At 39.2% G+C, this 16,060-nt stretch overlaps 1 protein-coding gene across 1 annotated transcript in view; it reads left to right on the top strand.

The window, feature by feature from the left end:
- The window catches only part of MYO3A (myosin IIIA), a 168,534-nt gene that overhangs the window by 111,766 nt on the left and 40,708 nt on the right, over window positions 1–16,060 (top strand). Inside the window, exons 20-24 of the mRNA XM_005908809.2 lie at window positions 7,131–7,284; window positions 8,643–8,731; window positions 10,637–10,766; window positions 15,410–15,489; window positions 15,942–16,019. Coding sequence (XP_005908871.2) covers window positions 7,131–7,284; window positions 8,643–8,731; window positions 10,637–10,766; window positions 15,410–15,489; window positions 15,942–16,019 — 531 coding nt within the window. The remainder of the gene's footprint in view (window positions 1–7,130; window positions 7,285–8,642; window positions 8,732–10,636; window positions 10,767–15,409; window positions 15,490–15,941; window positions 16,020–16,060) is intronic.

Here is a 16,060-nt window from a genome sequence, read left to right as displayed (position 1 = left end):
TAATATTTTAAAAATATTTTAATTATGATTAAAAATATTGTTGAATGAGATAGACAGTTAGGAGCATAAATCTGTATACAGCTACTATAGTTTTCTACATGTGAGGGTAGAGCACAATATTGACAAACTGAAAAACATTTTTTGGTGAAGACTGAAACATGACAGTAAAGGATAAATTGTTTAAGGTGAAAGAGATCCTGGTGTATAGAAAATTACATGTCTGAATTCCTAAATCAAATGTCTCCTTATCCTAAACCAGTGCCTGTCAATGGAATATAAATTTGTTAAAGCCTTTATGGCTTTTAAACACTTTTCAAGGATAGGTACCATATACAAAGAGTGACTAGATGAAACTTCAGTTCAGTTCAGTTCAGTCGCTCAGTTGTGTGCGACTCTTTAGGACCCCATGAATCGCAGCACGCCAGACCTCCCTGTCCATCACCAACTCCCGGAGTTCACTCAAACTCACGTCCATTGAGTTGGTGATGCCGTCCAGCCATCTCATTCTCTGTCGTCCCCTTCTCCTCCTGCCCCCAATCCCTTCCAGCATCAGAGTCTTTTCCAATGAGTCAACTCTTCACATCAGGTGGCCAAAGTACTGGAGTTTCAGCTTTAGCATCATTCCTTCCAAAGAAATCCCAGGGCTGATCTCCTTTAGAATGGACTGGTTGGATCTCCTTGCAGTCCAGGGGACTCTCAAGAGTCTTCTCCAACACCACACTTCAAAAGTAGCAATTCTTCTGTGCTCAACTTTCTTCACAGTCCAACTCTCACATCCACACATGACCACTGGAAAAACCATAGCATTGACTAGACGGACCTTTGTTGGCAAAGTAATGTCTCTGCTTTTCAATATGTTATCTAGGTTGGTCATAACTTTCCTTCCAAGGAGTAAGCATCTTTTAATTTCATGGCTGCAATCACCATCTGCAGTGATTTTGGAGCCCCAAAAAATAAAGTCTGACTTTGTTTCCACTGTTTCCCTATTTCCCATGAAGTGATGGGACCAGATGCCATGATCTTCGTTTTCTGAATGTTGAGCTTTAAGCCAACTTTTTCACTCTCCTCTTTCACTTTCATCAAGAAGCTTTTTAGTTCCTCTTCACTTTCTGCCATAAGGGTGGTGTCATCTCCATATCTGAGGTTATTGATATTTCTCCCGGCAATCTTGATTCCAGCTTGTGCTTCTTCCAGCCCAGCGTTTCTCATGATGTACTCTGCATAGAAGTTAAATAAGCAGGGTGACAACATACAGCCTTGACGTACTCCTTTTCCTATTTGGAACCAGTCTGTTTTTCCATGTCCAGTTCTAACTGTTGCTTCCTGACTTGCATACAGATTTCTCAAGAGGCAGGTCAGGTGGTCTGGTATTCCCATCTCTTTCAGAACTTTCCACAGTTTATTGTGATCCACATAGTCAAAGGCTTTGGCATAGTCAATAAAGCATAAATTTCAAAATACATTGTACAGCTCTTTTTTCAGAAAAAAAAAAAAGGAGCCATTCTATGGAACATCATTTAAATCTCCTTTCTACAAAATTCATCATGTGTGTGTTAGTCTCTCAGTTGTGTCTGACTCTTTGCAACCCCATACACTGTAGCCTGGCTCCTCTGTCCATGGAATTTTCAAGGCAGGCATACTGGAGTGGCATGCCATTCCCTTCTCTAGGGGATCTTTTGACCCAGGGATCAAACCCTGGTCTCCTGCATTGCAGGCAGATTCTTTACTGTCCGACCTACCAGGGAAATATATGTAAAATATAATATATATATTTTATTAGGAATTATCCAAAATGTTGCCTCATTAGGTTACTTGTCAAATTCTGAATTAAAGACTTATGTCATCTCAAATTAATGATGATCAATATTCCCTTTGGCTTGCTATAATCATTAATGTAAAAATGAGCAGGACCATTGATATCAGCTTTGAATAGAAAATACTGAAAGAATATATTTCCAATCATAAATTTTATTTAGATTTTTACAGCATGCATATTTGCCACTTTGCTTTCTTTATTTTTAGTTTTTTAAAAAGTTATTTCAGTAAATATTATAACTAAAAACAATATGTATATATAGAAAGAGAGCAAATGATAAAGCAAACGCAGTAAAAGGCTAGAAAAGGATACATAGAAGTTCTTTGTACCATTCTTGCCACTTTTCTGTTAGTTTGAAATTAGTTCAGCATAAAAAGTGGCAAAATTTCTTTTTTCACTTTAATAAATGTACTTAATTCACCTCGAGTACTGATAACATGCAAAATCACAGATTTTCAACGTGTAAGGGTTTTCATTCTCTCTTAGAATGAATAACTTCTCAATGGTTTCTTTCCACATGGGCAACATTTTCATGAATATGTACACTTATATGAGCAGTTGGTGAGTAAGAATTCTTTTACTAAAAGACAGATGTCAGGGAATAAATGTATATGTGTGGCCTCTTTCCCCCTGCAAATGTTCTGTCAACAACACATTCATTTATCTATTAAGTTTTACAACACATTCAGGCAGTGTCAACATTTTGAAATGTTAAAACCAGAAGAAACCTAAGTAGATCATTTATACAGTTCATAGATACAAATGACTCCCTGCGACTTGCCCAGTGTTACAGGCTGATTAAACAAAGCCAGGACTGAATCCAGATGTCTGATACCCATCCAAGCATCTTCTCATTAACAAATAAAGTTGAAAAGAACCAGGAACCGAACAAAGTATTCTCTCATACAGAAGAAAACATGCTCCATCTCATTGAAAGAAAGGAAGAAGGAAGAAGGGAGAGAGGAAGGAAGGGAGGAAAAAGAGAGAGAGAGAAAGTATTTTCAGATGAAAGGCCAAGGAGAGTCAACCTACATCAGGAAGGAAGGACAGTGAAGAAGATGGTAGCACTGAGGCAGGTGGCAGCCGCAGCAACAGAGACTGTGACAGCGGGACATCGTAGAGACTCCCGAACAGGAAGGATACAGATCTCGTAGATGCAACAACTGGAAAAGAGAATATAGAAAAAACAGAGGAGCCCGAGGATGTAACTTAAAGGTTGAAATGGAAAGGCAGAGAGCATTCTTCCTGTGCCCTAAGGGCCTGGATGTCTCAGTGGTAGAGAATCCTGCAGTGCAGGAGCCGCAGGAGACGTGGCTTCAATCCCTGGGTCAGGAAGACCCCCTGAAGGAGGACACGGCTACCCACTCCATGTCTCTATTCTTGCCTGAAGAATCCCATGGACAGAGGAGCCTGGCAGGCTACAGTCCATAGGGTTGCAAAGAGTCGGACACAACTGAAGCGACCTAGCATGCATGCAGAGGACAGGACTGCTACCTTTTTCTTCTTTATTTCTACCTTCCCTGGCCCCACGTACCCCTAAATATACATGGCTCTATCTGTTAACGGTAGCCACCCTTCTACGCTGCTGTGTGAGTCTGAGGGCAGTGTAGGAATCTTGAGTCTCTCCTGGGGTGACATTTTGACCCAAAATATTTAAGCTTGCGGTGTAGGCCGTAGCTGTGGATGCATCTTCCATAGCCTTTCTACTCTGTCTGTCCACACCTCACACTCAAAATTCATTGCAAAACAAGGAAATCTTATCTCAGGCATGAAGTTTTCTAACACAACTTCTCACTTCCTTTCTCCTTGATATGTATTTAGAATGATCCCTTTTTCAAAAGGAATTTGGGGCACCTGAACAGAGTAGGGATTTTATATGCTGAACAGCTCAGCTTTACTGTAGTTAATAACTCCGCCGGGGACTTCCCTGGTGGTCCAGTGGCTAAGACTCTGTCCTCTCTGTGCAGGGGACCTGGGTTCAATACCTAGTTGGGGAACTAGATCCCACATGCCACAATTAAGACCCAGCACAGCCAAATAGATAAATAAACATCAAAAAAAAACCCTCTAGTCATCCTCTTTGAAGGTATTTTTAATATACAGGGCATAACAGAGGACTTTCTGAGTAGTTATATGGGCTACATATTTCCACATATACTTAAAAACACCAATGTTTTGAGATCATAACAGCTATAAGAGTACATAACATGTTGTTTTAGGCATAATCATTTTACTAAGAGCGCTTTGTAAATCCTAACAGCATTTTTTTTCTCCGTCATGCTGGAGATACTAACCAGTGTCTTAAAAGTCTCAGTCCATTGTTTTCCAAGTTCCTCATCTCTGCTCTGTGTAACCTGCCACCAAAGCAGTCAGTGGATTTTGACACAAGCAAATAGAAGTGAAAAATGCATTGGTTTAGACCTTAACCTTGCACACTTTCGGCAGAAAACACACAAAGCCTCTTTGAACTTTGCAGTTGCCATTTAAGCTATAATCTGCTGTCAGCATAATGTGCCTGACAGTCAAGTAATTCTAGGTCTGTGTACATCTCTCAAGGTTACCTTCCAATGAAAAAGCTGTGAAACTTCATTTCACAGTTTCCATTTTTTGTAAGTTTCCATTTTTTCGTACTGGGTAAACTGGACGTCTTACAGGTGATCTACCTTTCAGAGCAGTGGGTTCTGCCTCATTTTTATGTATTAAGATTTTGTTGTATTTAAAAATACATGTTTATTTTTTCCTGGTGACACTCGAACTGTGATTTTAATTTTATAAGGCTCTACAAGCAGTGGTTAAAAGATTTGCATATTAAATGCCCCACCTGCCATGGGCTAAATTCTTCCACCAAGATCCCAGATAAATTCTCTTTCTCAGAACCCCTTGTAGTACACTGTACATCAGTTCAGTTCAGTTCAGTTGCTCAGTCGTGTCCAACTCTTTGCGACCCCATGAATCACAGCACGCCAGGCCTCCCTGTCCATCACCAACTAACTCCCAAAGTCTACCCAAACTCATGTCCATTGAGTCAGTGATGCCATCCAGCCATCTCATCCTTTGTTGTCTCCTTCTCCTCCTGCCCCCAATCCCTCCCAGCATCAGAGTCTTTTCCAATGAGTCAACTCTTTGCATGAGGTGGCCAAAGTACTAGAGTTTCAGCTTCAGCATCAGTCCTTCCAATGAACACCCAGGACTGATCTCTTTTAGGATGGACTGGTTGGATCTCCTTGCAGTCCAAGGGACTCTCAAGAGTCTTCTCCAACACCACACTTCAAAAGCATCAATTCTTCGGCGCTCAGCTTTCTTCACAGTCCAACTCTCACATCCATACGTGACCACAGGAAAAACCACAGCCTTAACTAGACATACTTTTGTTGGCAAAGTAATGTCTCTGCTTTTGAATATGCTATCTAGGTTGGTCATAACTTTCCTTCCAAGGAGTAAGCATCTTTTAATTTCATGGCTGCAGTCACCATCTGCAGTGATTTTGGAGCCCCAAAAAATAAAGTCTGACACTGTTTCCACTATTTCCCCATCTATTTCCCATGAAGTGATGGAACCACATGCCATGATCTTAGTTTTCTGAATGTTGAGCTTTAAGCCAACTTTTTCACTCTGTACATAGCCCTTATCTAACCTGTGTTACCTTGCATTTTAGGTAGTTATTTACTAATCACTCAGTTTATCTTAAATCCACTGGGACTTCATTTTAAACATCTCTTTATCATCCATCACAGTGCTTTATTATAAAGTGTTCAATGAAAATATTTATATTCAAGAATATATTATTGAATATATTGAATAAATATATATATGTATATATTCAAGAATATATTAAAATAGTAATGAAAATAGCATGTGACTTGAGTTTGTGAATGGAGAACGTTCTGCCCCAGACAGTGATTATCTGTTATACTTCCCCAGCAATAGCTGCTTTAGAACCTGAGACCTGGTATGTACCTTCCATGTAAGTGTCTCTAAGAGTCGGAGGTCAGAGGTCATCTCTTAACAGACTGCAGCACTGGGGGTGGGGAAGGACGAAGAGTGAAGGCAAAAGTCACAGAAGCAGAGCTGCAGCATGCTTCGTCCCTTTTGTAAACTAGATTATCGGCATCTATGTTGTGCTGGTACTACCATCTTCCAGTAGTTATTGTTTATTGTTTTATTTTATGCATTTGACATTACAGTATGCTGCTAAGTCGCTTCAGTCGTGTCCGACTCTGTGCGACCCCATAGATGGCAGCCCACCAGGCTCCCCCGTCCCTGGGATTCACCAGGCAAGAACACTGGAGTGGGTTGCCATTTCCTTCTCCAATGCATGAAAGTGAAAAGTGAAAGTGAAGTCGCTCAGTCGTCTCCGACTCTCAGCGACCCCATGGACTGCAGCCTACCAGGCTCCTCTGTCCATGGGATTTTCCAAGCAAGAGTACTGGAGTGGGGTGCCATTGCCTTCTCCGGACATTACAGTATACGCAACCACAAATGGTTACTAGTGTACCAGGTATTTTTACTTTGTTAGATGGAGATTGTTACTTCTATTTAGTAGATGAAAAAATGGACGTCTAAGAGGAAGAAAACTCCGAAGGACAGGTGGCTAGTTAAGTGGCAGAGCCCAGATGGGAACCTGCATGTTCTTGGTTCTTCATCCATCAGTGGCTCCTGTGACCCACAGTTGTTCATCCCAAATAATGCAAATGTCATCATGATTGAAAAGTGATGTTCTTGAGAGATTGCTGAAGTTAGATAAAAGGCTGAAATTGGGGGAAATGTGACCCTAAGATATACCTAATTAATATTCTGTCAATTCTTGAGGACTTCCCTGATAGTTCAGCGTTTGGGACTTTGCCTTCCAATGCAGGAGGTGCCAGTTCCATTCCTGATCAGGGAGCCAAGATCCCATGTGCTTCACAGCCAAAAAACCAAAACGTAAAAGCAAGCAATATTGTAGCAAATTCAAAAAAGACTTTAAGAAACAGTTCAGGTCAAAAAAAAATTAACAGAAGAAATTATGTAACATAATTTTATTACAGCTCACTAGCAACATAGTCCCCCATGTCTGGAAAGCTTGAGATTCTAATAGAGGGAATTCTAATACATGGAATAGAAACTTTTTATGGCTACCCTGAATATCAACAGTGCTGACTTTAATGAATTAGCACATCTGGAGAGAGAGAAATAAAATGATACCCTCAGTTTAAGGGCAAGGTCATAGGGAGCAATTTTTTATATGTAGAGCAGAATTTTAGGTAATTTCTGCCAGTTTACATATTGTTCACAAAATTTTAAGTATTTCTGTGCCTGTCATGTCCCATTATAGAATGAATACCTAAATGAAGATATTGATGCTAGAGTTATTGAATATGAAGATAACCGGCCTCTCCTAGACATGTTTCTGCAGAAGCCAATGGGTTTACTGTCCCTCCTTGATGAAGAAAGTAGATTTCCCAAGGCCACAGACCAAACTCTTGTAGGTGGGTTTTAAATTCAGTATGTCTAAATAGTTTTCAGGTAATGCAGTCATGTAATTATGAATGTTTTTTTTTATTATTTTTAAAGTTAGTAGAATATTGCTGTGACAAAGACTGGACATGTAACTTTAAAGAAGAGGCTTTTGATCTAATACCTGGACCAGTGAATGTTTATAATAGGGTGAAATATTTAGTGATAAACAAATTTCCATATTCAACTTCACCTTATATTATGGTAGAGCCCTGACTATAGGATTTTATGTTAGAAATGACCCTAGAGATCATCCAGCCCAAAGTTAGAAATGGAAGGGCAGGGCGAAAGGACAGCTCTCAAAATGGAAAAGAGATAGATGGAAAAGAAAATAACCCCAAAGTTGTGGGGAAATCATTTCATACTAGTCACTTGATTTTGATGTTAAAATGTACCTTCCATGACATGAAATAACAGAGATCTTGTGTTGGTAAAATTATTGTAGAACTTCCTTTATGATCCTATTGTGTTTCCTTTGTAATCAATAATAACCTATAGCTCCTCTTAGAGAAAAGAGAGACAAAATACCAAATGTCTAGGCTCATGGTTTCACATCCAGTTGTGTTTCACAAAGCTCTCTGGACAATCTCAAGTACTTGGTTTTTTCTTTCCTCTGTTCTTAGAGTGTGGTCTCTAGACCGGGGACATCAGCATCCCCCTTGGGAACTTGCTAGAAATGTTAATTCTTGGATCCCACTCCAAGACCTATTGAGTCAGAAGCTCTGGAGGTGGGACCCAGCAGTCTATTTTAACAAACCCTCCAGGTGATTCTGATGCTTGGCAAGGTTTGAGTACTGCTGCTCTGCAGTAGCGGAGAAGGCAATGGCACCCCACTCCAGTACTCTTGCCTGGAAAATCCATGGACGGAGGAGCCCGGTGGGCTGCAGTCCATGGGGTCGCTAAGAGTCGGAGACGACTGAGCGACTTCACTTTCACTTTTCACTTTCATGCATTGGAGAAGGAAATGGCAGCCCACTCCAGTGTTCTTGCCTGGAGAATCCCAGGGATGGCGGAGCCTGGTGGGCTGCCGTCTATGGGGTCGCACAGAGTCAGACACGACTGAAGCGACTTAGCAGCAGCAGCAGCAGCTGTGCAATAGTACCATTCCATTACTGTAATCGTAATGGAATGGTAAAATTCATGATCTTGAGTTTTACCTTACCATTTATAATTATATTACAAATCTACATGTAGTAGTTATATAGAATTTTCAGTTTTTTCATGGCACATTTTCCATTTTATGGTGAAAGAGAAGATTCTATCAATCAGTGTCTCAATTTTTTGAGACATTCCAACATGCTTAATCTTGGAGTTAAATTTTTTTCTACAGAAAAATTTGAAGGTAATCTGAAATCACAATACTTCTGGAGACCTAAAAGAATGGAGCTTAGTTTTGGAATTCACCATTATGCAGGAAAGGTAAGAACTCTGAAGCACTATAACTGAGATTCTCTTTAGTCTTTTGTTGAATAATAAAGCTATGAAAATTTTGGCCCCAAATATTTACAGATAGTTATAATGAGATAAAGAGTCCATCTTTCTGATCCTAAGATCTGGCTTGGGCTGCAGTTGGCTGGCAGTTTTCCCTTCTTTTAATGATAACTGGGAACCTTTTATATAAATTGCCTTCTTCAGACTTGAGATGCTTCTCTGTCCACTGCAGCCTTTGTCTCTCCTCCTTCCCAACAAGAGAAGGTACCAGGCAGAAGGTATGGCCAGATAACTGAGCTGATTAATTAGATAGGATTAGCTTATGGACTGGCATGCAGTTAGAGGAAGCAATGTTTATGCACTGACGGATACACTTTCCTATACCAGAGCAAACCTCAGATATGTTGTCCTGCGCCCAGAAGACGGTTTCCATTCCTTCTGTAGAGAATAACAGATCTTTCACTCACAATGATGTTATAAATATTGGAGGACTAAGAAGATATTCAAATCAAGAAGGGGAATTCATAGAAATACATAAACAAATAGAATAACGGCTAGAACCCTAAGAATTCTAGTCTAATAGAACTTCTGTGTCAGTCAACATTCCAGACTTTTGTCATTGAAAGCAAAATCTACCTTAAATATTTTAGTTATAACCTTTCTCATGATTTTCAGCACACGATTTTATAAATAAGTCTCCTTTAAAACAATCATTAAAGATTTCCTATGATTTTATCCAGTTGTTTTTAACTATATTAGTCTTCTGGGCTGCCATAACAAAAATACCTCTGGCTGGGTGTCCTAAACAATAGAAATTGTATTTGCTCACAGTTCTGGAGACTAGAAGTCCAAGATCAAGGGGCCAGCAGATCTGGTATCTTGTGAGGCCTCTCTTCCTGGTTTGCAGGTGGCTGCCTTCTCTCTATGTTCCATTTAGCCTTTTCTGTACGTACATGTAAGGAAGAGAAAGAGATCTCCTGTGTAGATATCCTCCTTTTATTATAAGAACACCAGTCCTGTGGGCTTAGGGCATCACCTTTAAACCTCTTTTAAAGGTTACCTTCTAAAGACCTTGTATCCAAATATAGTCATATTGGGGGTTAGATTTGCAACATACTAATTTTGGAGGGATGAAATTCACCCCATAAAAACAACCACATTGAACCACCCTACCAAAATCTTGGGGTTACATTGATATTTAAAAATCTTAACATTGTTTAGAAGTGCCAGAAACACTAAACACCCACAGTATATGTAGTCCCTGCTACTGTGGAGCAAATTCTATAAAGGCCTTTTCACTGCAGGCAAATCAATTATCATAGAAATGAGAATACCTTTCTGGCCCCAACCCTCCAAATAGAGGTGGGAAACACACAACATTTCCACTATAATAAGTGGGAGGAATCAACCCTTTTTGATCATTTCCACCCAAATAAAATCAGTGAGGCACAAATTTGTCTCTGAAAAGAGATAGTGTAAACCTGAAGAGGTTCACATTTTTAAAGTTGTAAAGGATTACCATTATAAATCTTTGTGTAGCTGTCACTCAGCACTGAGTAAGCTGTCTATATGTATCTATTAATGTGGGCTTCCCAAGTGGCTCAGATGGTAAAGAGACCGCCTGCAATGCAGGAGACCCGAGTTCAATCCCTGGGTTGGGAAGATCCCCTGGAGAAGGGAATGGCAACCCACTCCAGTATTCTTGCCTGGAGAATCCCATGGACAGAGGAGCCTGGCAGGCTACCGTCCATGCGGTCACAAAGCGTCGGACACAACTTGAGTGACTAACACTTCTACACTTTCACATCTATTGATAATGATAATGATGATGGTAGTGAGGACAAGGGTGATAACATTGATTGTGACAGTGTTTGTAATGTACTTTATCAACAGGTCATCTATAATGCAAGTGGGTTCTTGGCTAAAAATAGAGACACTCTTCCCACTGATATTGTGCTTCTTTTGAGGTCATCAGAAAACAGTGTAATTCAACAACTAGTCACCCATCCTCTGACAAGAACAGGTAAGCTGAGGCAATTTCCTTCCATTTTTTTGTATGTGTGGGTTGGGTTTTAGTTTTATAAGAAGCTAGGTTTCCAGTAAAGTGTTTGAAGCGCTCACCAGAAAGTTTGGTGGTGTTTGAGCTTCTCATTAGAAGAGTACAGTCACCCCCAGAGAGTTTAGAATTATCTGCTGTGTCAGGAGTGGGCAGCATGGGATGATGCTTCGAGATTCCACAAGTTTAGTGAGTTCTGCCTTATTGATTAAAAAGTCACATGCTTTTGTTCCAACCAACTATATAATCTTTGCATTTGCTTTTAAGTACAAAAAGTATAATTCGGTTTGTTTTTCTTTATTGGAGTTTAACATTATTCTCTGCACTTCATTTTTTATAGTTTGAGTTCTAGTTGAGATATAATTCAACTATGGTTTATAGTTGAGGCATAACTGACATAGAATAAGCAGCACATACTTAGACAGTAAAATTTGATGAGGCCTTGACATACATAGACTCCTGTAAAACCATCACCACAGGTAATAGTGAACAAGTTCATTATCCCCAGATGCTGTTTCCTCTTGAGTCTTTATTGTCCTTCATTCCAGTCCTTCATGCCCCTATCCAATTGTTTCAGCATCATTTGTTAAAAAGATTATTCTTTTCCCTAATGCATTGCTTGGGCATCCTTGGAGAGATAGAGAAGGAAAGAGAGACTGTTTATTTCTGGGCTGTATTGTGTATCACTGATATTTGTCTGTCTTTATGCCAATAATACACCTCTTGATTGCTGTAGCTTTATTAAAATTTTTGAAATCAGGTAATATAAGTCACCCAGCTTTGTTCTTCTTTTCCAGAGTTGTTCAGGTGTGATTATAATTCCTTTGCCTTTCCATGTAAATTTAAAATGGAGTTTGTCAATTTCTACCCAAAATGCTGGTGAAGCTTTGATTGGATTGCCCTGAAGCCATAGATTAGTTTGGGGATATCTGCTATCTTCATAATATTGAGTCCTCCAATCAGGGAGCACAATATGCTTATTTTTCAAGTCTTCCTTAATTTCTGTCAGCAACATTTTGTAGTTGTCAGTGTACAAGTCTTGCATGTTTTCTGTCAAATTATCTGCTATTATATCACATTCTATGCTCTAATAAATGGTGCTTTTTAGTTCAAATTTTGTATGTTCCTAGTATATGGAAATTGGGGGCAGGAGGAGAAGGGGACGACAGAGGATGAGATGGCTGGATGGCATCACTGACTCGATGGACGTGAGTCTGAGTGAACCTCGGGAGTTGGTGATGGACAGGGAGACCTGGCGTGCTGCGATTCATGGGGTTGCAAGGAGTCGGACACGACTGAGTGACTGAACTGAACTGAGTATATGGAAATCCATTTGATTTTTGTGTATTGATCTTTTGCCCTGCAGTGTTGCTAAACTCATGTTAGAGTAGCTTTTTTTGTAAATTTCATAGGTTCTCTACATAGATGGTGATGTCATCTGGGACTAAAGTGTTTGCCCTTTCTTTTTCATTCTTTTTATGTTGTGTTTCTTCATATTGCCTGGTTCCACTGCCCAGAATCACAGATGCAATGTTGAATACAAGTAGTAAAAGTGAACATTCTTGGCTTATTCCTGATCGTGGAGGAAGCCATCAGATTTTCCCCATTAACTATGATATGTTAGCTATATGTTTTTCATAAATGACCTTAATCAGGAGGAAGTTGCTTTCTGTTTCTAGTTTGCTAAGTTTTTATCAAGCATGCATGTTTGAATTTTGTCAAATGCATTTTCTGCATCTACTGAGATGATTATTTGTTTTTACTTTGTTTTGTTTTTGAAATTTATAAAAATGGTGAGTTGCATATATTGGGTTTTGAACATTACACTAACTTTAATTCCTGGGAAAATCTTGACATGGTCATGATGCATTTGACTATGTATTGCCAGATTCAATTTGCTAACCTTTTGTTAAGAATTTTTGCATCTATGTTCATGAAGAATATTGGACTGTAGTTTTCTTATAATGTTTTTTTCTGATTTTGGAATCAGAGTAATGCTGGTCTCATAGAATGAATTGAGAAATAATGCTTCCTCTTCAATTTTCAGGAAAAATAGGGTGAATATTAGTGAGTTGCTCAGTTGTGTCTGACTCTTTGCAACCTCATGGACTATACAGTCCATGGAATTCTCCAGGCCAGCATACTGGAGTAGGTAGCCTTTCTCTTCTCCAGGGCATCTTCCCAACCCAGGAATCAAACCCTGGTCTCCCGCATTGCAGACAGATTCTTTACCAGCTGAGCCACAAGGGAAGCCCAAGAATACTGGAGTGGGTAGCCTATCCCTTCTCCAGCGGAACTTCCCAACTCAGGAATCGAACCGGGTCTCCTGCACTGCAGGCAGATTCTTTACCAACTGAGCTATGAGGGAAGCCCCCAGGGTGAATATTATTTGTTTCTAAATGACTTTGTAGAATTCATCAGGGATGTCATCTGAACCCGAAGGGTTTTTGTGTGTATGTACATGACAAGGCTTTTAACTGCAGATTCAGTCTTTTGATAAATACAAAGCTATTCAAGTTATTTTAATTTTGAATTCGCTTTAGAGTAGTTTTATCTTTTAAGAAAAATTTCTGTTTAATCTGTGCTGTCAAATTTATTGACATAAAGTTGATAATAATCTCTTATTATCCTTTTGATATTTGTAGATCATGAGGTTATATCTGTTCTCTCATTCCTGATATAAATAACTTGTGTCCTCTCTCATTTTATTTTTGATAGATTTTCTAGAGATTTACCAATTTTATTGATATTCTTGAAGAACCAACTTATAGTTTCATTGATTTTACCTATTGAATTTTTCATTTTATTTTATTGATTTCTTTTCTTTTTTTTTTTTTTGTTTTTGTCTTATTGTTTTCTTCTTTTTCCTTTGGGGTTTATTTTGTCTTCAAATTTCTAATGTGAAAACTTAAGTCATTGATTTAAGAAAATGTCTTCTTTTCAAATATAAGGCTTTTTAAAAATTTATTTATTTTAATTGGAGGCTAATTACTTTACAATATTGTAGTGGTTTTTGCGATACACTGACATGAATCAGCCATGGGTGTACATGGGTCCCCCATCCTGAACCCCCCTCAAATACAGATTTTTAAAAGCAATTAATTTATCCTAATTAATGTGCTCTTCTCACTTTGTATATTCATCATGCTTCCAAGAAATCTCTAAGTAGGTGGTCATTTTTTCCCCAAGTAAATTTTCTTTTCCAAAACTTTCCCTGGTAATCGTAAACAAAAACAAAACAAAAACCCACTAAGCATAATTCCCAAAGCTGCCCCTCTGACAATGCTTGGTCCACTCACCTGTGTCCAGAAGAGTCTCATTTCAAGAGTCACCTGTGCAGAGACAGTTTCAGTCCAGCAGAAAAGCCACGCTGTCACCCCAGAGCTTTTCCTGAAGTGATGAGGGGAGGGGAATGAGACCAGAGCAGTGACACCACCAGCCACAGCCCAGGCAGGGTTCCTTCCTGCACCCTTAGCTCAGAGCCAACCTTCCACAGCCACCAAAAGACAAAAAAAAGGGGGAAAATTTGCCAAAACACAGCCTGTACTTATCGCCTAAAAGGACAAAATTAACAGTCTTCCTGAAGTGACACTGAATTCTGGAGATATTTCAGACACTTCTCCTAGGATGATACACTCATGGATCGTAGGTTGGTTGGTGTACTGTGCTTGGTGGGGGCAGTGGGAAGGGTGCGGAAGGAGTGAAAAACAGCTAACATTTCTAGGCACCCACCTCACACCAGACCCACTGTCATGCCGTCAAAATCCCATGAGGTGGGCTTTATCATCCCCATTTTATGGACTCACACTGTGACTCGGAGACCAAGTAAATAATCCACAATTTAAGCACTACAGCTGGAACGTAAACTCAGGTCTTCCTGGCTTCAAAGGACATAATATTTTCACGACACCACGAGTTTTCATAACCTCGACTGTGTACAGTTATATAGCCCAGCACCAGGCACATATTTCTGAATGTTAGGTTGAAAATGTCCTTTGCTTTCAACCATGTTTGATTTGCATATAATTACTTCATGTGAATTAATGATCCATATGATTTTTAAGGTCCATTCTAAAGCTGACGTTTGCATTAAGGAAAAGCTCAGGGGATTTCTCTAGCAGTCCAGTAGTTAAGACTTTGCCTCCCAAAGCAGGGGCTGCAGGTTTGATCCCTGATCGGGGAGCTAAGATCCCAGGTCCCTCGTGGTCAAGAAACCAAAACATAACATAGAAGCAATATTGTAACAAAGTCAATAAGGACTTTCCACATAAAAAAAAAATCTTAAGAAAATCTCAGGTGCTATTTAAAGCACACACACAAAGAAGCAGATTGCTTCCTTTGTCTTAATCACCCCATATCTTGTAGCAGGTAAAAGGAAATCTAACACTTACCTCTACTTTTTATGTTTTTTAAGCTGGAAGTTTTACTTTTTTTCTGAATTTAACACTAGCTATATATTTTTGAATAATATTATTTAATTTCTAAGTGTCTCAATGACTAGTTAACCAAGCATGCATATTGTGGGAAGGGCAATTCTTATTTTAACTTTCAAGTGGAGGAAACCTTGTAGCCGTTAAAGATTCTAAAGAATTTTCTCTACATTCCCATAGGTAATCTGCCACATTCTCAAACTAAAAACATAATAAACTATCAAATGAAGACTTCAGAAAAATCAATCAACCTGACAAAGGTAAGAAAATGTTTTTCATGGCAGTAAGTCTAAGAACCTAACCTCCTCATACAACGGCAGTATCTGTATGAGAAGGCTAAACAGCCTTTCCCTTCATTTTCTCTTTTTGATCTTTCTTTTCTACTTCAACAGATATTGTTATGTTCATATTACTGCTTGTCACTTAAATAGTCATGCATTTCTGATATAGTCCAAACTCCTCTTTTATAATTGGTTTTAATGTTACTCCAAGACCAACTAAATATGTATTAGCTAAAGTCAGAGATACTCACATCCCATGGAAAACTGATTAAAATCCCAATGAGACTGACAAAACAATTACTTTAAAGTAAAAATTCAGCGTTTTGTCATTTTATGTATGTGAAAGGGTAGACTAATGAAGGTTCCATGTGCTCCCTGTAGATCGTAAAGTACAACAGATGCTGAAGCATCACTGTCTTTCTTGGTCTTAGGGTGAGACTGGAGAAGCCACTCGTCATGCCAGAGAGACGACCAACATGAAAACACAAACAGTTGCATCCTATTTTAGAGTAAGAGGTGACATTATGATATGTTGTGCTTAAGCATGTTA

Source organism: Bos mutus, chromosome 13, assembly GCF_027580195.1.
Source record: "Bos mutus isolate GX-2022 chromosome 13, NWIPB_WYAK_1.1, whole genome shotgun sequence".
Lineage (NCBI taxonomy): Eukaryota > Metazoa > Chordata > Mammalia > Artiodactyla > Bovidae > Bos > Bos mutus.
The sequence above is the reverse complement of the archived record's forward strand: the minus strand, read 5'-3'. Positions and strand labels throughout refer to the sequence as shown.